Consider the following 23,707-nt stretch of genomic DNA (forward strand, 5'->3'; position numbering starts at 1 on the left):
GTATCTTTCGCCTCTCTTTTTCGACAATGCTCTTTTTGTGAATTTTATTGAAGCATTTGTGCAACATTGCTCTCATAGTCCTATAAATTAAAACCCAGTGGCGAATCCAGGAAGGGGGTTCTGAAGGTTCGAACCCCCTCCTTTATCTTGGGTTGGGACACCCCCCTGAAAATGCCCTTTTTAAAAGGGCTGGATCCGCCCCTGAAACATTTAAAGGGGCCTTAACATTTATGTATGTCATCGTTTTTTCTCTCACTTTTTAATACTTGTACAAATCTATAGCCATGTTTAATTTTTTTTTTGGTTGTGAACACAAAGTCAATTGTTTTTCAAAATTTCTCGGCATTAGGGAGGGGGAAACGTGGGGAAAACAGTTGAAGTTAAATGGTCGTTCCCGTAATAATATTACCAATACAGTTGAGTCCAATTTCAAATAACGAAAATTTCCATAGTTTTTTTATTTTATTAAATTATTCTAATTTTTAGTGTCATATAAACTGTAATTCATTTGAGCCCCCCCCCTCCCCCCTCATTCAGTGAGTATGTGAATCCGAGCCTTAGTGGCTCAATCGAGGGCTCAATAAAAGTAATACCCATACCCATATGGGTATTAGGGAGCTACCATTTGATTTTTTTTTTGGTGGGGGGGGGGGGGCTAGGATGAAAAATGTTGTCCTGCATTTTTTTAGCTGTAATCTCTGTTCTGCCTTTTTATTCTTCACTTTGTTCGGTCCTGCCTTTTTTTTTTAGTTTATCCTGACTTTTTTTCACCTAAATTCTCGTCCTGCCTTTTTTTTTTACTCAAAACTCCTGTCCTGCCTATTTTTTTCAAATTTCATCCTAGCCCCCCCCCCCCCCCCCCCCTAAAAATCAATGGTAGCTCCCTTACATCCTCAGATTACATCTATGGTGGATCATTTTAGACTGCAGTGGCGGATCCAGCAATTTTCATAAGTGGGGGCCCACTGACTGACCTAAGAGGGGGCCCACTCTTGTCACGCTTCAGTGATTCCCTATATAAGCAACCAATTTTTTCCCCCAAAAAGGGGGGCTCGGGCCTCCTTGGCCCCCTAAATCCGCCTCTGGACTGTAAACTTGATCCCATTTCATCATGACAGACATGAATGATTGATGTGCAGTGCTACTTTCAGTTAATTGAGTAAAACTGTTTGTCAGTCTCTGTGTTGTCCGAGATATAAATAATACATTTTTGGGCCCTAAGTCTGAAGATCTCTGAAGTTGGGCGACATTTCAAGGCCGCACTTTGCGGAGATGTGGCAGACCTTTCAGCACCGGAAGAAACAGACCCTTGTTATTTTGACAGCCATTTCACAGAAAGTAACATCATATCCACCCGCTAGGACATTATTTTGTTTATTCTTTTTTTTAGAGAAACGTATTTTCCCGCTTTTCTAGTTCTATTAACAGCACACGTGCAATGATAGAAGGCAGGCCACGAACACAACGCGTGTTAAACACGTGTATCACTCTAATGGGCAAATTAAATTTAAAGATATTCTTGGATTTTGATACAAACAATATTTTTTACATAATAAACTTCAACAATTTCAGAATTTGCAGAACACGTGCACATTTCACTGTTAATTTCAAACCGGAAGTGAATTATGGCATGCGTGGATACCTTTCAACTATCAAGTCAATAATCAACGTGGTTCGTCTGAACGCATGCTGCAAGTGGAGAGTAACCGTGCAAATTTATGAATGAAAAGGTATATTAATTCATTTCCTTTTTGTATTATATTGTTCTTTTAAGAGGATTTTACCCTTTTTGTTGATACCACTGCCACTGGTGTACGGAATGAGATTCATTTGAAAAGCAAGTAATTTTTAAAAAAGCCGGTGACTTCTGTCAACAATGGAAAAAATATGAAACCAACATAAGTAAGTGAAGAATGTTGTCAGAAATATGACTTTAAACAGTATTATTGAATAGTAAACAAGTTCTGACAATTCTTTGAATTGTTTTATACAAAAAATGTGTTTTATTTGTCGCGTTAACCTGGTTCAGTACGTCACTTTGAGAGTTGTACGTTTCCGGAGAAGTGTCAAGGCCGTATATATTTAATAACTGGAGGTGTGTTTCACTTTGACCAATGATTATAGAAAGACAGTTATATTTCGAAATACCTTGTGCCATAAATAAAACGTATAAGTGCATTTATCTTTTGAGTACAAAAAGTAGGTTATTATTTATACTAGATTTCTGATGAAATACCCTTTTGTTTATTGTCTTGCTTGAATTTATATAATATTTTTTGTTTGCAGTTCTCTGCACACCACACATTTATACTATTTATGTACATGTATTTATATGAGTCCAACTGGGTCAAACCAAATTTTGGTTTGCTTGGACTCAGAATAATGTGTCTTGTCGGGTGATATGTTATCAATGCCACTGTTCATGGTGTTTGTGATCATGAGCTGTAAGGATGAAACAATTATCACAACATGCAGTGTGTATTCTTACAAGAAAGGAGATGTGGAATGATTACCAATGAGAACTTTCCACAAGAGACCAAATGACACAGGAATCCGAATTAATAGCTATAGGTCATTGTACGGCCTTCAACATTGAACATAGCCCATACCACATAGTTACATGTAGCTATAAAAGGGCCCTAAATCTGACACAAATGTAAAACAATTCAAACAAGAAAACTAATGCCCTAATTAATGTACAAAATAATTAATGAAAACAAATATGTAACACAACAACAAACGACAACCACTGAATTGATTAGGTTTATCAATTATATATATATATTATCAATCAATTAATCAAAATCTTAAATTGTATTTTGGAAATATTTGAAATAAAGGGGAGAAAGATTCCTGAGGGACATTCATTGACACAAATCGAAAAATAACTGACAATATAGCCATGGGAAAAAAGAAAAGACAAGCAGAAAAATAATAGTATATAAGACAAAACATAGAAAACTTAAGACTAAGCAACACAAACCCCAGTTTTTTTAACCCCACCAAAAACTGGGGGTGATCTCAGGTGTTCCTCCACATGTGACCTGTTGTGTTGCTCATATTACAAACCATGTAAATAGACTTATTCGGTAGGGCACATTCTTGAAAAGGGATGAGATTGTAGTAACGACATAAGAACATTCATTTGTGCATGTATCCAATATCATTTGTGAAATGGCCATGGATATTCCATATAAACGGTCAACCAACTGGTGGTGCCAGATCTGTGGCATCAGAAAAATTAATGAAGGGATGATAAATTACATGTACATTGTTTTATATATGGATAACTTCCCCTGGTCACATTATGAATAAATACATGTAGTTATATGGAGAGTCCGAGACTACCATGTGAAATTCAGGGTAGTTCACGCAGGATTTTTTTCTGATTGAGATAATTTATTTTTCATCTGTTACTGTAAATAGATTTATAGATTTTTAATTATCAGAATGTTATGAATGATAATTGAAAAATATTTTCATTAAAAGAGGATTTTGAAAAGTCATTTAATCAGAACTGAAGGATGATGACACTCAAAATGCTTCATTTTCTGCCATTTTAAGGGTTGCTAGCCTACTACATGTCCATGCTGAAATGCAATTATTCAAGTCTAAGTGACCCTATTGAAAATGTCCCATATGATCACAACCGTGCATTTACTAATTTGTTAAACTATCTTGAGCATGTACAAAAATATTACAATAGTATATCCAATGACAATTAAATAACGGTGCAACGATATAATCTACAATCGGCCATAGTTGATTAGTATTGAGACATATTGTATCTACGATAATGACTATTGGGGTATTTAAATGGACCTGTGACAGATTTTAACTAAGACAATTTGTATTTAAACAAAGGTTGACTGTTTGTATGACAGCTTCTTGTTTTAATATATGATGATTTTTAGTGGATGAGCAACCATGGAAGAGATGGGTAATATGATTGTGGTTAGAAAGACACATGGATTAGGCATGTGATTTAATATATTGGAGTACAGAAATGTAATTATATAAGGCCAAATTAAAAAAAAAATTACTGGTATAGTTATATTAAAAATGTAGGGCATAGTTACCCTGAAATTATTCCACATCAGTTTTTTTTTTTATCAAAATGTCTCGGAACCTTAGCATACAGTAATTTTAATGCAAATATTAAGTTATACAGGGTAGGTCATATATTTCCCTTAAATTATTCCACACCAGGACTTTTTTCAAAATGTCTTTAAATTTTTAATTATACTAGTCTAAAATTCCCCTACACAATCTGCTTGGGTCACATTTTATTTAAAAACCATAGTATACATTACAATAAATCACAGAACTTTGAATATTATATTACTTGTCATGGTCACAGTTATCTACACTAGTTCAAATAGTTCAAAATAGTTTGTATGATGGACTTAAATGTTATCACCAGTGACCATAGTACTGACCACTATCTGAATAACATTTTATAGCCATGGGGTAAATTACGCTTGTTTTGACGATGTTGATATAGATTTAGGACACGGATGACATCAGTCCATATCCAGTGGCAGAAGGAGACCATTAAATTTGTGAGATCATCAGAGGAAGGCACTTTTTTAAATGGCCTCATAAAACTTTTAGTCTTTGTGCACTGAGTAGTGTACCAGTTTTGGGACTAATAAAACATCAATTTCAGTCTGGCCTGATTTTTATTGTCCCACATGATTCCATTTCATGGTCTAATTTGCATGTTTTTTTTGTACTAAAAGAAAAAGTTGATCATAACGGATGTATGTTTTTCACTCTCCGGACCACTCTTGTTGAAAATCGTAGGTTAACTGTTACGGCCACTGGAAACTAGTAGTAGCTGCTGTTAATAGAGGGTAAATAAGATTTTTTACAGGTTTTATTCATGGACCCCTTTTCCTAATGAATTTTTATTTTTTTTCTTACGCTAATCTAGTTAAATTTAAGATAATACGTTGGCGTGATTGTGGAGTACATTGACAAAGTACATTGACCTAGTCCTACATGTATTGACATAACTGATTATCAATCTAAATGCATTAGCATTTTGTATGGACTTTGGCCACTGAATGTTGTAGGAAAAGTTTATTTCAAGTTGTCATTGGGTCAATAGGTAAAACTTAAGGATTTGTAATTCCAATTGATATAAAATTGATTTGATGGAATTTGTCTTGCATTTTGAGATACAGTTTGCCTATTCTGAGAGTGAGATTAAAATGAGACCCAAATGTACTGGTAAGGCTTGCAATTTAATCTCTTCAGAAAGGAACAGGTTGATAGATTTTCTCAAAATTTGTACAGTTATGATTAGCAATAAGGATATTCAGGAATCACAAAATTTAAAGGTCTTATTTAAAATGAAGGCTAAAGTAGAAAATTAAAATGAAAATAGGGTTTAATTTAGACAAAACTTTTGTATGCGACATCTTTTCTTTTGGTGGAACATCTAAAAGGTTCATATCAATGTATAAAAAATTTCAAAAGAATAAGATGCTGCCAAGGGAGGGGGGGGGGGGGGGGGGTAGTAAGTATCTAAGGATAGACAACAAATGTACAATTCTTAAAAGATAGAAGATAGCAAACAGACTCTGAAAAAAGCAAGTGACCTCATTAGCATCAATAGGGCCAGCAGTTTCTGCTCTACAATTGACACCCATGATATTGCAGTCAATTTGCCGTGCCAGTGGTTCACAAAACTTTAAGAAGTCAGCTTGGCTTAAACTTTTCCCAAATTATGTCCAGCATCCAGGGGAACGACTGCTGCCCATGTTGATTACATAGAATTTAAAATTAGCTAATGAAACTTTACACAACTTTGCTATTTCTTGTTCTAATTCAAATGATTCCTTTTTATACTGTTTTTGAAATGGATGAAGTAAAATAAAAATCACAATAACGTTTAGACAATGCTTTGGTTTCTACTAACCTCATTAGCCAGAAACTTTTGTTCCTAGGCCATTTTTTTTGTTTTGATATCACGGAATTTCTTATTTAATTACTATGTTTCAACATGTATGACGAAAAAAGAACAGGATGTTATTTCAAAATTTGATAACATATAAGTTTTAATGATTTCCTTGGCAAAATATTGAAAAATTATAAAATTTAAGGAAAAGATAAGATTTAGTATATTGATTCATGACACAAAATCCCTACATGTATGCACTTGATAGAACAGCTTTAGCAAAGTGAAGTTATTGAGTATGAAAGGTTGTACTTGTTTAAAAAGTTATCTAAAAAATTTTAAAAAAATGTAACATACATGTACATGTAGCTGTAAAAATATGAAAAGTGACATGATTAGTGTTTTATTCAGCTTGATGTTCTAAGTCAGCATTAATATAATGGTGTCTTACATTCTAGACACAGGTTGTTACAAAATATTGTTTAAATACTCTTTTTTTTAAATTGTGTCCCTCTTTTGAATTCTCAGTAAGCATACACTTACAAATTTAAAATAAGAATTAAATATGTTACTTCCATGGATCTACCAACTGATATGATTTAAAAAAAAAAAGAAATATTAATTCTTTGCACCTTTATATGTTCAAAACTGTTTAATCAATTAATTATTAAATATGTTTCAATAATTTTAATAAACATATTGTATAATAGAAGATGCCTTAATCTTAAACCTATCAATCTAGAGACCTTTAATTTAGTCTTTATCATACATAGATCTCTCTCCTTATGGATAGATACATTGAATAAACTGTTGGGTAGTATTGATTTATTGAGGAATTGGCTTAGAGCTGTAGAAGACCTTGACCATGTCCTTACAAGTTAATGCTACGAGCTCCGTCGGCCCTGGGACGATAAAGTTAATCAAGCTATAGCACAAACTTTTAATACATTTCAATACAGATTATGGTATATGATTATACATAATTCTACCTGTGTTAATTCAGATTAGTTTATGTTAATCTACCTTTTATTCTTCTATGGTGAATAACCGTTTAAAAATTCTTTTTCAGATTGCAGAACTGAACTAATCCAAGTACTTTACACAATGGCATACCCTAAATAACAGTATTTATAAGAAGGTAGGTAAGAGTTGGTTGTAGGTACATGTACATGTAGTGAATCTCTGAAATTTCATCTTAAAATAATATTCATGCTTTATCTCGATATTTTATGTATTTTCTTTCACTTCAATGACTTTTTACAAATTAAAAGTTAAATGTATATCCAGAGGCTACTGGTAAAATAATATTATTACCTGTTTTGGTAAGATAATGTTATAGATAAAATAAATACAGTGTTGAAAAGCATCTTCAAAGCAAATCGGTGAAAATTACGTGTTTATACCTTAAATGTGCATCAGGCTTATTTTTAATTTATGAATGCATGTGATAATTAGTAAGGATGTACTTTTATGTCTTTCGTAGACAAGGATCTAGTTAATACAGACATTGGCCAACTCATCGCAAAGAAATTTAGCAAAATAGCCTACAGTTAGGACTTTTGGGATTAAAAGAATTAAAAGAACTGTAAGTACTCGAAAGTCGAGATTATTTTCATATTTCGTAGCTTTCTTTGTGTTGATCATAAATCCTGGGCAAAAGAATGAAGTTTTATTTAGTAGAATATTTTGTTACCCATGAATTCATTGTCGATGGATATAGGAAGATGTGGTATGAGTGCAAATGAGACAACACTGCATTCAAGTTACAATTTTGAAAAGTAAACCTTATTAGGTCAAGGTACGGCCTTCTTTAGCAGAAAATAAAGGATCCACGACACATCAGACCATGCATAACAAAAAAACACAAATAGCAAAGGAGCAGCTCTTTAGTTGCGGTTCTTCATCTCAAAGTGATAGTGAGGCCTTCAACACCGCACAAAACTTCTCACTGCAAGTTTTGAGTTGCCTTTTGTGTTTTCTAAATATTAACCATGAAAAAGTCTTGATATTAAACATACGCATGATATCAATTATATCAATGTTTTAAATGTACAAATTTACAGCCCCCACAATATATGCCTTTTCTTGCATCCTGGTTTGTCAGTACATGTAAGTAAAAGGAAAAGAATATTATTTATAACAATATATGATGTTTTTATATCTTTTCTAAAAACATTGTACATGTACATGATGTATAGGAAATGATTCACCTATTGAAAGAATGAACTCTCTCTGTTTTCTGTTTTCATTGTATGCACATGTTATAGTGTATCAATTTGTATGTATTAATAATTTTGATTTTTTTTTAATTGTAATGTATATATATACATGTACATGTAATTTTGATGTGTGTCATAATATGAATTAGTATTCAAATCTCATTCGAAATAATAGGGCAGGTTTCTGTGGTTGATATGGTATGTACTGTCCATTTTTCTGTGATTCATGTCATTCAGTCTGCACAAAAATCTTTTCCAACTACTAGTCTGAGAACCAATAATCTGATATTTTTCATATGTGCCTAAACACAATTTTGAAAAGACTTACATGTACTATTCTAAGCAAAATTTTACTTGTCTGTCTCTGAGGTCTCAGACTAGTGGCTTACCGTGCAGACTGCAGTTCTAAAGGTTAAGCAGTCAGCACAGTTAGCCACTAGTCTGATGCCCCAGACTAGTAAAATTTCATTCGGACTAGTCAGTTTTTACAAAACTTTGTTTCAGAAAAATGTCAGAATATTAGTCTTCGGACTAGAAGTTGAAAAAGTTTTTTGATGCAGACTGTTAAGGGCCTCAGACTAGTGGCTAACAGTGCAGACTGCAGTTCTGAAGATTGATAAACCGAACCTTCTTATATTGCCAATGGTATAACTTCTACAGTTACTGTAAATAGATCTCTATACAATTATCTATCGTAACCACATTAATCAGGTGCATTGATTTTACACAAAACCATTTCATTTGAAAGTGAATGCTTGTTTGTTTTGTATTCTTAACTTGGTATACATTCACCGTTTGGTTTCTTAATACAGTTCATACTATGACATGGGTTCAGTTGTATCAGCAGAATTTTTTATCAGTCCAGGGGAATTTGACATTCATTACTGTATGCAAATATTTCTGTCGGTTTGACGAATATCTATTGATATATTTAAATAACTCATTTTCTCGACAAGGACTGTGACTTAGTTTTGATTATAAGTAATTGAATGTGGCATTCATTTGACTATTAAATGGTTTTTATAGTTTAAGTGCATCAATTATTATAACGTATTGTGAACACTTTTAAACTTTACATTTGTAGTAGGTCTTTACGATTACGGTGACGTAAATATGAAAAAATCTGATAACTCTGATCTTTGTTCAAGTGTTATCTTTCCTTTTTTCTGTGTCATATGTTTTTTAAAAATTTAAATTTCTTATGTATGAAGATGTTCATACTTGTGAGGTTATAAAACATATGATTTTAAAAAGATCAAAACATTCCAACATTACCATATATATGATCACGATATGAGATCAAGATATATGTGATTATATTCTTACCTAAAATACCATAAGAAATGCATTATGTATAAAAACTAATATAGTTATTTAATTTGGATTTTTGTTTTTTTCTGCAGAATAAGCTGCAGAAATCTCATTACCGCTAAACAATTTAATTATCAAATAAGGCATTTAATCATCTGAAATAAGAAGATTGGCATCGAATTGTGAACTTATATTGTACAAAAATAAACATGTTTATGCAAAGATTTTTAAAAAGCTGTGTGTGCATAGTTCAACATAGCTTGTATTAGTTTCAGTGACCAAAGTTTTTTTTAGAAAAGCGGTAAGCTGTAATCTTTTTACTTAAAGAAATGTTTCCTTATATAATCAAAATTTATTTAATTGTTCACAAGTTTAACACAGAAGGTCTAACTTGGGCCAGCAGTTTTCTGAAGGATATATATGATAAATGAATTTTCTAGTGGATTCAGCCTTAATTTTTTTAAATAATTCCTATTGGATTTTCTTTAAAATATTCACACTAATTGGAAAGTCCTTCAGCTGGCCTCATACATTTTACCAACCATGTACTGCCTGGCCTATATTATAAAATTTTAACTTGAGTAATTACATTTTTAGCATTTAACCTTTATTGCTTTAAAATAAGTTATAAATATGCAGTTTTACTAATTATGATCCTAATTACAAGGCTGTACATTTGTTTGTATTCAGGTGTTTAAAGTCTTTTGATTTCAAATAAGTTTAGCGGAAGGCAGTTCTGCAATTAGTAAGAGTCCCAATTCCAATTGCATACATTGAACATGTATTTATATGCTTTTGAAAACTTTCTATGAAACCTTTTGAAAGAATATCAAGTGAAACAAGATAGATATCTATGTAAACTTTTTTCTGGTCCAGAAGTTATTTTCTTGATCTTCAGTAACATATCTTTCTTCACACGGCTGACTAATAAATTTTCTTACATTCCAACTTTAGGACTTCAGAAGATCAGAACACAACTTCTACCAATGGTAGTTTGAAGTGTACAGCACCAGTCTATAGTCTTGAAGACTTGCAGAACTTTAGGTTCATGTTATAGTTGTTCATGTTATAGTGTCACCCTACTGAAGATATACTCTGCTGTTACACTAACAATGATATACTCTTCAAGTCTCTTAAAGAATTGGTTGTCATTTAGTCAAAGACTTTAATTCTCCATTAAAAATTAGGAACTGCTCATCATTGGAGAGGCATTAAATACTATGACTACGCTGTTAAAAAATAAAGTTAGGAACCTTTGAGAGGCATTAACTAATAGTCTACTATGACTGCGTTGTTAAAAAATAATTAAAAAGAGGGAGGGGAAATAATCTTTGATCTTGTAGTCAGAGAATACATCATTCTATTTGTGACCCTATATACCATATATGAGATATGTTGTTCTGCAGGAAATTCATTTTAAGCTGGATTTGTAAAAAGTTGTCCTTTGTCTCTTGTTGCGTCATACCTAGGTAATTGAACTAGGCGAAGAATTTGTGTCTGACAAGACAATGAAACATGGCTTCCTGTGTAATAGATAGATGCTTGTTGTTAATTCAAGAATAGAAAGTGACAAAAGTATAATTTAACAATGTTGACATGGAAATGTTTTTTGTAAACTTGTAGAAATGGAGACTTCACGGTCAAAACAAGTTTTGTTTCGGATAAACATGTACTTTTAACGTTTTCTTACATAACAGTTATATCCTGTTGTCTATCTACACATGTATATTGAAATTTATATAAACAATACTAACATGGAGATATTATGAATTGAAGAAAAAAATGAACATCTGACATCAAATCTAATTCTAAATTGATACAAGAACAGATAAATATACCTTTTCTCTATTTGGCGGCCTCTACTGGCAATTAGAGAGAATACCTTAAAATTTTGAGCTCATAAGAGAAAATATCAAATACAACATTGCAAAAGTGAATGTTGTATGACATGAATAGTTCAAGTGTTGCAAAATCCTCAGTTAAGTGTTGCAGATTCCAAAATAGTGATGAGGTCTCTTTTCAATATCATTACAAAACGTCATATAAACATGTGGCAGCATTAAAACTTGGTTTTTCTTCTTTTGAAATAAAGTGACCAGCATAAGCTTGTATTGCCTGCCAGAACATATACCTACTTTTACTGGTCCAGTCTTTATAATGAATCTTATATAGCGTTAGACTTTATGCTCATTCTATGAAAGTTTTTATAGTTTCTGTCCGCCTGCAGTAAAAATTCTTTCATAGGTCTATTTGTACTTTTGGAAGCTTTTTCTGGTTGGCATGAGGACTGAGCAGTCCCAGTGGCTTTTAGTAAAAGTCATTGGGACTAAATAATCTACTCAGTATTTACACTGTACTTATGTGATACATGGTAGCTATTACCTTATGTAAGTGACTTATATGTCCTAAAATCATCGAAAAGATTTCCTAAGAAGCTTAAAATTTGTAATCATGTTTAATCATGCCTTGATAATTATTTCAGTAGGGATTACTGTTAATACCATATACTACCATGGTTAGGAGACTACTACTCGAAGTTTACACAAATAAGCTTAGAGTTCAATGTACATTTGAGTTATAAGCATGAATTATAGTTTTGGAATTTAGAAGATTCTCGTATTGTAAAGTTGAATTTAAAAAAAATTAAAAAGGATTAAGAGTTTAATTTCCACATGACTGGTATTGTTACCAGACTGCAGTGTTATATTTAAAAAGTGCTTCGATCAGTAAGTTTTGAGAGTACAAAGGGACTTTAGAAATATTTGCTACCAAGGTATGACTTCTGTTGATTAAAGTTGCTTATCACTAATCGAAAAAAAAATTAATGAAAATGCATGTTTTGAAATCCATGAAAACTAATATTAACAACAAAAAAATGAATCCACAGTATTTTAACTAAGACATGTAATATGTCATTTAGAAATCTTTTAAAACTTTGAATCATGCTCAATTATATGCATGTACATCGTGGTTCCCATTAGAAGGTACTATAAATCTGTTTTCAATGATTACATAATGATTTCTTCAAGGAATTTTAATTCTCTAAAGTTGATTTCAATATCTCTTACATAATGTTATTAAATAAATTTATATCTATTTAAAGATCACTAAAGCTGAACATTTATTTTGATGAAGAATTAACAATTTTCTATAAGCATTTTTTGTTGAAATGTATGTTTGTTTTAAATTTGAAGGACAAAATTTATGACAAGTTTCTGGATAAGGAAGTTCGCAGAAAATTGGTTTTTATCTGAAAATTTTAAAAGCCCTACATGACCAAGCTTGAAAATCTTGTGCTTTATCTTCTAACAATTTAAAAATCAGTAGGACTAGGTCCAAAGTACAAAATAGGATATTATAAAGAGTTCTTATTGGTCCCTTAGATATGTTGATAGCATACTGCTTTTCTCAATATTGTATAAACATTATTTACCAAAATAATATGTAAAGAAATACTTCTAACTGACAGTGTTTAGAGATAAAAAAAATTTGATGTTTTTTCATTTTTTCTTATGATAATTTTTTTAAGTAGCTTAAACAGTATTGTAGAATCATAAGTGCAAGAAAAACACTCCAGGATAAAACTTCAACTGTTTTTCATTGTTCTTGGAATACATACGGAATAAGTACACACAGATTGATCGTCTGTCACCTATTTTCATTCAGATGTTGACTGTGATGTTCTGTTTCCTTTTTCTCCTATATGACATTTAAGTGTGAAAATACTGACGGCATCAGAAGCAATTTATAAGTTTCAGGTCAATAGTTGAACACAGCAGTATACATTGCTGTCAATCTATGGAACTATTTCAGGACATTTTTTTTATTTTCGCTGAGCTGACAGAACTTTCTATCAGGGAATAAAATTGTTTTGTTGTCTCTTCATAGCCATGTTTTTTAATCTATAGTTAAAATGAAGCTTTCAATCGATAACTTTCCAATAAAGATAGTGTTGTTTATTGTCTAATCAATTTTTTAGGAAGAAAGATGCAGAGTAGTAATTACCTGAGTAAATGTCAACATTCTTGTAAAGCAATTATCATCTGCAGCTACTGCAGTACTGTACCGAAAATCTTTCCTCCAACTCCTGCTTTTATAATTGGTTATTTCTTAACGAAGGGTGGAGATTATATAAACAAATGTTATTTTTATTTTGGTCCTTGAACTTAGGACTCTAGACTTCCAGTTTTGTTACAAGTTCATGACCCTGTAGGGAGGTGAATGTACCCTTGAAATAAACATTCAGGAATTTCTCTCCAATTTTTAGTCTGATGGGGATACTTTCTAGAGTTTGAGCTGATTAAAGTTCATAATTAAGCTATGGGAAAGACCTTTTTGTCGATTATTTTCCCTAGTATACACAGGCTTTAGATATCTGTAAAAAAATAATTAGTAAAGTGACTTGATTAACATTGTTCACCTGAAGCAAATTTTGATTATACATTTGTATATAAAAATTAAAAAGATGTGGTTTGATTACCATTGAGACAACTCCCACCAGAGACCAAATAACATAAAAGTTATTAACTGTAGATCGCCAGACAGCCCCCAACAGTTCTTTCCAAAGTAATTTCTGTCTCAATTTACAATTCCATGAAAATAAGTACAGAAATTGGTTTGTGCTGATATTAACCAAATCTTTTAATTAAGGTCCTTTTGTTCCTTTATTCACTAATTGTAATAACTTGGTAATTAGTAGGATTTTATTATGACTATTTATGTCATATTTCATTTCTGCTTGTCAAATACATAAAGTTGTAAGATATGATAAATCTAAAATGTCAAGTTTGGTCCATCAAGGTGTCTAGAATTGGACATTAGGTAGAAAAACTTATCTCGGCTTAGTTGGTGGGGGATTTATCGGAACAGTTTGTGAATTTTATATTTTTGTACCGGCATTCAATTGTAAAAGAGGATTTTAAGACTTTCAAAGGTAATTTCTTACTAGTAATTAATAATTTATTCACCGTTATGCGGTATTGAAATAAGGAGATGTGGTATGATTGTCAATGAGACAATTATCCACTAAAGTTCAAATGAAGTGGATGTAAGCAATGATAGGCTTTTATACAGCCTTCAACAATGAGAAAAAACCTGACCTGAATAGTCTTCTACAAAAGATCAAGTCATGAAAAACAAGTTTTGGCTGTTCTTCATCTTAAAGTCACATTGAGACTTTTGCTGCATAAACGTTTCTGTGGGGATTGATAAATGTTAAGAGGCTAATACATGTATTAAAATGACACTGTCATGGGGTTCATGACTGATATTATGATATATAAAGTTCACCCCAATCTATGTGGCCTATATAACAGTGTTATCTAAACAGTACTTGATATCATTCTTCAAGATGCAAAACATGTCAAGTGACTGTCATGACAAGTAGTCTCTCTTAAAATTATGATATAATGAAGACTTTTTTAAAATTTCATTCTGTCCTGTCAGTTTTTTATGGTAGTTCTTGCTTCATTTATCATCATAAAACCTTAAATTAAGTAGATGTGTAGTATGAAGTAAGTCCAATAGGCTACACAGAGACTGGAATTTATAAGGACTTGTCTGTTGGTGCCTTATATTCAGCCTTATTTTTTACCTGACTTTATTATTTCAAATTCTTCTTGCTGAACATGCATGCAATATTTGCCACTGGACATTAAGCAAACAACAATTAATCATTTTTTTCACATTCAAGGCATACAAACATTATTGACTAAAATAAATGAACTTAGGTGAAGGGGTTTTCCAGAGCTATAAGACATTTTATGGTTTAAAATATGGTTAAAAAAAGGAATAATTTTTTATTTTTGCTATTGGTGTGAATAAGAGATAAACAGATTTGTATTTTGAATTCTAATGTCTTGCAGCACACACATCTTGAAATCTGTTTTTTTGACTCGATAGTAAAATTTCTAACTCATAAAGTGTCTTTTAATAGATGTCATTTTATTGATATTTACGAAGGCCGGTTCAATGTGAAGAAGCTGAAATGGTTTGGCTTATTGGAGAAAAAGAGGATTATTTTGCTTATAAATCAAAAAGATTAAATTTTCTTTCTATAAAATTTCCATTAGCTGATGCATATATTTCATTTAGCTGACAAAATTTACATGTAGAGAGATCTTTAGGCAGTTTCAACTCGGTGACTTGTATAACAAGTGTAACAAGACAAGAAGAAGTTGTGAATAATATGCAGTTTGAATGTTTAATTGCATATATCTGTCTATACCTGTCTGTGTAGAATATTGTGTTATGATATACTTATAATACGACAGGTAAATCTACTGATTACAACACAGATATACTTATAACATAAGCCATACAAATTATTGGGAATGTAAAAGAGGCATTCAACTTACTATATGAACTGTAGTATTAATATTGAATGTTGATTATAGAATTGGCCATCACAGTTTCTGCTTGGCAAATGTTCATTTTGTCGGAGGAAGGTGATGTAAATATCAGTCGGTATTTCACCTAGCTTGTGGGCTCACTCAACCAATACGGATATATCTGTAATTTTAATTACTATTAATTGATATCGTTGTTCGCTGTATGAACTAGTTGGGAGTTATATATGCTATTGATTTTACGTTACTGATTTGCTGAAATGGACTGTTTGTAGGTTTGCAGCAGTGAAGGATATATATAACAGCTTACAGAATTAAAGTCTAAAGTTAAACAATACGAATGGAGCTTGATTTTACTGTGAAATGTGAACCGGGAAGCCCAATTAGTTTTGGAAAATGCTCACAACTATCTCTCGAGGAGAGTTTTGGACGAGACGTATTCGCTGAATTCAATACAGATGGATATGGATCTGATGGGTCGTATAACGGAAACAGCGGTAACACCAGCGGTGATGTCTCCCCAACGGGAGATTCCTCACCGAGTGCTGATACCTCTGGCAATGTATCGCCCTGCAGTACAGATAATGGTCGAATGGATTTCGAAAGTGCCAAACTTGACTTAGAAAATGGAAAAGTTGACTTTGAATCGTTACGGTACGATTTTGATAATAACAAAGTAGACTATATCAGTTTTGTATCGGACGATGTAGAAAATGTAGATGGGCCAAAGAGACTTTGTCTAGTATGTGGGGATGTAGCATCTGGTTACCATTATGGAGTTTCATCTTGTGAAGCTTGTAAAGCATTCTTCAAACGAACCATTCAAGGTAAGCATACATATATATATCAGTTTAAATTTTATATCATTGGTGAAATGTTGAAGATCTATACTTTAAAAGCAACTGTGAAGATGAAGATCTGCAATAAAAGCAAAAGGATACCATTTTTCCTTAGTTTTAATTGCTCTTTTAAACGATTTTAAATTCTTTAGCTTCTATCACAACAAATTACAGAAAATCACAATTTTTTTTTCCATAAATGTATTTTTTTTTCAATAGAATTCAGGAACCTAAGATAGAATTTTTTTATGGATTTAAAAAAAAAAGAAATGAATGACAGACCAATGTTATTCATTGTTCAATAGCATTCCTTTGCTTAATTTACATACTTTTAAAATTTTTCAAGATTTGTATTTTTCTGTATATGGATTATATATTTGTGAACCATATTATCATTTGGTAAACATATCATTTTCTGATGTGGTCAATATATGGTTTTAAATTACTTCTACTTAATGGGATATTCTCTTCACTTCTATATGTGTCAGTTAAAAAATTGGTTTTCAGAAGTCAATAAGACCACATATTGACCTCATCTCAAGACATTGTAATTGTATAGGATCTCACAATTAATTTATAAAGATCCACAAAAACTTCATGTTTAGGATGATATTGACCCTAAGAGAAGGAACAGTCATAGAAATCATTTTATAAAATGTCTTACATCTCCATGCTTTATATCACCTTCCACATGCTTATTTATAGGATTTTTAGGTGAAGTGGGAAGTTTTACAGTCACATTTTTTTCAGCTTTTACATACATTTACACATAGTATTTGTAACCACATGGAGTACTACATGATAGTTGAAGAAAAAATACGTACATTAGTACTGTTAGCAATTCTTATCAGTTATAAAGTACTTTGTTTGTGAGATATAAACACTTTGACAGTACTGGGTTATTCATACAATCTATCATCTACTATCAGGCAAGTGCACAGAAGTAGTCAAACTTGTTTTTTTAGCTGGGTTTTTTCGTTTCTTACCACAAGTCTTGTGTTTTATAAGTGTTTCAATCCATTTGGAAATGATTGATTGCTCTAGAAAACTGACAGACAATGACGAAGGCGACGAATTGTCACCTATATATCTACGTATGACAATACCAATTTCATTCAGGATTTATGTGTAGGCCTATTCATTATAAGAGTAAATCTAGAAGATTTTAAGGCAGTCACGCTCTTCAGAGATGTTGTTCTTTGTCCTTACGTTTAGGCTTGCTACTAGTAGTACCTGTCACATTGTTTATGCATTATGTGAGAAAAAAAGGTGAAAACTTAGTTTTGAAAGTGTTGACCACTTTTTGTTATAAAGCGTTTATTTGGGATACTTCATTAAAAGGACTACATTCTCTTACATATATTTGCTTAAGATTGTACATGTGAACACATACAAAATGACCTAGTTTTCAGAAAAAAAACATATGTAAGCTTTATTACATTAAAAGTTTAAAACGTTGTCATTAAATGTTATTTGAATTTATTACCCTGAACTGTAAGGATAATATATATCCTGTTTTTCTATTTGAATTGCGTGTTGTCCCATCCTATATATGATGTTATTATTTTGTAGTGAGATGAAAAAGTCGTTACAAAAAGTGACTTTTTCATTCACATATTTTTCATTTGAAACGCGTAAATTGCAAAAAATCAAATTTAATAGCTTGATCATCATGATAGTAAATTTGAATTTACAAAAAATCACACATAATGATAAACCCATCTTGTAGTAGGAAGTAAACGATTTGAAAGTACTTTAAACAGACCATACATTAACTAGAAATTGACTTTAACAACAACAAAAAAAAGAGAAGTGCCTTGGTGCATTTTACTACATGTTGAAGACAAGTTCAATGATACATTGTATTACGTAATATAATGAATATCTAATATATAATAGGATATATTAGATGAAAGATGAACAGGAAATTACGAAATGTTTGGTCACTGGACATTTTCTAGTTTTATCCAATTTTATCTAGTTGCTCCAGTTATTGCGAAATGTATATCTGATGTAACTTAAGCATGTGTTTCTATTCTATGAACATTTCAAAAGCTAGAGTATCCCAATGTATAATTTGATATGTGATGTGAGTCTTGCATATCAACAGTTAGTTTGTGATATTTACATTTTTAAAGCTTCTTGGCTGTTTACTTAAGTAATTGGCAATCGATGCATATTAAAATCTCACCAAGTGCTTCATTTTATATAAAGATTATTGCACAATGATGAAAGTGTAGAGAGCTTTGAAACAATCAATTGGTAACTTTAATGTTTTAAAAGTATGGCTGTTTTCATTGCACAGGACTTTGATTGAGAGTCTGCTTAATTTTAATGTTACATAATTAACAGTCCTGCCAAATGTTTTATCAATAAGACTGTATTTGATGTCATAGATCTTGGAAGACCAAAGACTTTGGATTGAACGAAGAGCAAAGACTTCGGATTAAACTGGGAAATTTGTCATTTAACCAGACACTCCATCATTATCGATTAGGAACACATCACGGAAATACTATATCCTCGACAGACCAGTACGCATAGGAGAAATGAATGATAAAGATTGATATTTCTTGTATGATTTTCTTACGATTATTATCTACGATTTTTTTTAATACTAGATGACATACAATGTACATAGTTCTCTACGGCCATCATTACGAAAGCTGAACAGTGTATTGTCATGCAGTGCCTTTCAGATCAATATAGTCTTAATTGATAGATAGTATAGTATCTTTTGAATGTTTATAAGATGGGAAGATACTCAGATCTTCTATAAGAATCTTACTGTCACAGTTCTGACCTTGTCCTGAAACTAGACTAAAATCACATCAAAACTTTATCAATTATAAAACACATTATGTCAACAATAAAAAAGATGGTTATTATGATGGGGGATAAGTGATTTCTGTCTAGTCGGACATCATTATCCTGTAGGGGATATCTTCTCTTGTCTAAATTGTGTTTTATGGATATTTATGGTTTATAACTTCTGGATGGTTGAAAAGCTTTGCTACTTCTTTTGCTTTGTTGCTTTAATGTCGTTTCTAGAACAAGCCAACAAAGATGGAGAAGGTCATGCTAGACTAGTATTGTTTGTATTTTAATGATATTCTTAAATATATAAAAAATTATGGGTAAATGTGGTTTTAACATTTATTGTATAAAGGGTAAATTTCACTCCTGAATAAGCACAACACCCCTGTTTGATAACAGTTAATGTAATGTAATTGTCCACAAGTTTTTTTTACTAACAACAAAGTTTATTGACATTCTTTTATATTTTGGATATAATTCTTGTCCATGTATTGTAGTTGATTTGTGTAATAACAAGAAAAATCGTAGTAGCTCTCTGATGTTTGATGTATTAAACATGACAGATCTGTTCAGAATTTCAAATTTGATGTATGAAAAAAAACCTGGATAAAGAATATGGTGTCATTTCTTTTGAAGGCAATGCCTTACTTAAACATGTTTAATCGTAACAATAGATCAAAGATCACAAAGCATTGGCCCGTATGACGTAGTCTTTATTTGCCTTAAAAGGTAACGTACGTAATTTTTGCTGTAATTGCATATGAATTATCGATATTCATCATAATGGATTTGATTTTTTTAGTTGTAATCTATTCAATTTTCCACATGTAGGCACACACACATTTTGTATTGTGATATCTATTATATATTTTGGTTAACCAATGAAAGACATCGATACTTATGTTTGAACACAAGATATTGCATCAGCAGTGACGAGATTTAATTAAAGAACCCAGTCATTAAAATTCAAGTCCGAAGATTTCACATATTTGTCCTTGACTTTTTATGTTCCATTTCGAAATTCCCATTCTTTATTTAGACGTGTATTACATCATTAGTGTCAGAGATTCTTTTTTTGACTTTTGATTGAAAGCCTATAGTCCAAAAACCAACTGTAACTCAGTGTATGGGTCCTTGAACTTCACTTGAAACTAAGTATATGTCATCATGTTCGAAAAACCAGGAAATTAAACAGGCTTCTTGTTAAATATACAACAAACGCAAAATAACAGCTTTGAACAGGATACTAATGAAGTAAAATTGGAAATTTCGTAATCTTTAAATCAATGAAAATGTTCTTAAAGTGGTCTATAGTTTATTCAAGTATCATTTTCAATACTTGAAAGGATTGATAAAATAAAATTCTATATTAGATCAGATTTCTATACTTGCAGTGATAAATAATAATGATCAGACATTAAATCGTAACCACTGTTATTTGAGTTTGCATGTAAATAGAAATATAGACGATCTTTTTTGTGAGAAATCAATGGGGATATCTATTTATATCACAACTGTACAGCAGGAATGCCAGAAAACACATGTTGTAGAGGCTGATGTATGACGTCTGTTCTATGATGTGACGTTGGTTCAGTTACATCATTAGAAAAAAAACTCATTGATCCCTCATTCTTATTTCTATATTTGAGGCACTAAATCTCAGTATAGTTCACTGACAATTATAGTCATTTTTAAGAAGAAGAGTTCACCCACACTGTCTTTCCTGTTCAGTCATGTGCATGAGGTACTACATGTAGCAGGATATGTGATCTGTACTTTTTCAACTTTTATTGATCAGGAAATGAAATTTTATTTTTCTCTCGTGAAATTGATTATGTAAATTTATATTAGATTTTGTTTGAAATTGATATACCCCAGTACTGATCAAACCATTATTAATAATAATTAGGGTTGGTCCTAATATTATATCCCAGTGCTGATCAAACTATTATTAATAGGGTTGGTACTATGGAGTTTATCCTAGTGCAGGGTGTTTACATCCTTAAATTTGTTAATCTTTAGGTGATGAAAAGATTCCGCTAAAATCAATGGTGTCTAAACCCCAGATCCTCTTCCCTACTTGAGGACTCTGGAAAATCCAGACAGCAAATAGTGGAGCATAAATATTCTATAGAGTGCTGAAAGTAGTAAAATATTATGAACTATAAAAGGCCATTATAACTAATAATTGAAGTTATTAGTGGTGAGTGGTTTGTTTGCATGTCAAAAATATTAAAACACCCTGTATGGACAGTAAGACGGATTCTATCTGTTAAGGACCTGTATATAGATGGCAGGAACACATGGTATCTAGTGTGCAGGAACGAATTAATCAAGAATGAATTTATTTCTGCCAATAAGAATTGATTACCTTGCAACATGACAGATGATTCAACATGTCTAATTAATAAAATATAATAATTATTTAATTGTATTCAATTCGTAAAAGATTATAGTACATTCTCATGCCGTCCTGATCAGGTTAAAAATGATTGGCATAACATGTCTGTCTTTGTGTTGTGAGGTAACGTTAAGTAGAATATTATATCACCCATGGTCATTGAATCTTCATAGATCTATTGTATCAGTAATCAAAAAGAATGTCAGGGGTTTAATAATCCATTTCTAGTTCTCACACAATAATATAACAGTTTTATTTGTAATGTTATGTTTTCTACTTGTAATGTTGAGCCCAAATGTAAATAAAAAACTGAACTGACAATTGAAACCGTCTATATAAGGTTATGTTTGTTTGGTAAAGTTTTAAATAACCTTTTATTTTCGATAAAGGAATGTTCTATAATCATGATAATACAATGTATTGAGAAAATAAATATAATTATGTATCAATATGGGATGATTTTACGTCAAATACTATCAGTTGGTTTAAATTGTGGGTCAGTTTGAATTGTGGGTTGTTTTAGCCTGAAATTTCAACAGTTAAAGGGGGGAGATTATCTTGGTGTTAGGGATCAAAGGAATTGATGTGAATAAAAATGCTTTTGTAATACTGAGCTTCTGTGTTTCAAGTAGAAAGTCCCCTTTTTCATTTTAACTTGTATTACAAAGTTTTTGCAAAAGCTATGTATTCAACATGGAGTTCTTTCCATTTAAAAGGGAAAAAAAGTTTTGTCCTAAAAAAAAAGTTGAATCTTTGACTATACATGTATATCTTGCCAATAAAACATACCTACCAACCTGAATTTAAAGATTTATTGTACCCCCCTTCATCAAGCTACCTTGACATGCGATAAACCCCTCAGACTTACTCATTGTACTTTGGTCCAAAAATACACCAATATCATGTATACCACCAATAGTGAAGGTATTCATTGATATAGATATTATATAAACTTGACTTTCTAGGGTTGACCCACTAACTTCTTTACAACTACTATCATTGATTACATATAGATTATCAATATACCTCGGTACATTGGCAAATAGATTTGTAAATGACTATAGTTTACTAGGTACATGTATTACTTTATCAACTCTGAAATTTCTCACATTATTGTGTCTCACTTTCAGTAAATACATTGAACTTGTTTCCACCTAGCGTTTGTTTGCATTTGATTAAATATTCAATGAAAAAACCGATTTAAGAATAGACCTGTTTTAATTTGCTTTGATACGGTTTAGATTTATAAATTTAAGGTAGAACTACTATGAACTTAAATTTGCATTGTACATGTATGCATACAAGCTTTAAAATTAGGTACAACACATAAGCCGAATTTTCATGAAGATCTTCTGATCCTGCAGTAGTTTTTGTGACCTATATTTTATGCATCACTGACTTAACATTTACATCCTCTCTCCTAGGTTGATAGTTGTCTCATTATAACATCTCCTGTATCCATCATATTTTCATGACAGTAAAAGTTTGTCTATTTTATAACCTTAATGTCAACAACATTTGCAAAATAAAAAGAATAAAAAATTACAAATTCAAAATATTAGCTAAATTTTAATTCATGTAATTATTACCTGAAATTAAATTCAAAACAGAAAAGAGGTCTTGATGATATGGACTTGGTTCTTTTGAAGAGGAAACAATGAGTAGTTTCAGTAGGGTTGTGTTTGCTTTGGATTGATATAGATGGCCGATTAATGATGAAATGCTTCCTACTTTTGAAGTACGAGGAAAGACAAAAAAAATCTCTTCATGTTGATTGATACATTAAATCAAGTAAGGGATTAATTTATCATGAGATTTTCCAGTATATAACATATGATATATTGAAGCTAGCTGCCAGATGAAAGGTG

The 23,707-nt window shown here is 31.5% G+C and overlaps 1 protein-coding gene across 6 annotated transcripts in view; it reads left to right on the forward strand.

Annotated features, from left to right (window-relative positions):
* Positions 1-1,588: 1,588 nt before the first annotated feature.
* The window catches only part of LOC134710854 (steroid hormone receptor ERR2-like), a 49,348-nt gene continuing 27,229 nt past the window's right edge, over positions 1,589-23,707 (forward strand). The window contains exons 1-4 of one of the 6 annotated variants that reach the window (XM_063571259.1): positions 1,589-1,730; positions 6,975-7,043; positions 7,389-7,490; positions 16,058-16,609. In XM_063571259.1, coding sequence (XP_063427329.1) covers positions 16,123-16,609 — 487 coding nt within the window. In that variant the 5' untranslated portion in view covers positions 1,589-1,730; positions 6,975-7,043; positions 7,389-7,490; positions 16,058-16,122. Of the gene's footprint in view, positions 1,731-1,840; positions 1,903-2,158; positions 2,200-6,974; positions 7,044-7,388; positions 7,491-12,085; positions 12,209-14,221; positions 14,369-16,057; positions 16,610-23,707 lie in introns of those variants that run through there. The other 5 variants (XM_063571260.1, XM_063571261.1, XM_063571262.1 and 2 more) reach the window with 5 other exon arrangements.

The sequence above is a fragment of the Mytilus trossulus genome, chromosome 3, assembly GCF_036588685.1.
Source record: "Mytilus trossulus isolate FHL-02 chromosome 3, PNRI_Mtr1.1.1.hap1, whole genome shotgun sequence".
NCBI classification, from domain to species: Eukaryota; Metazoa; Mollusca; class Bivalvia; order Mytilida; family Mytilidae; genus Mytilus; species Mytilus trossulus.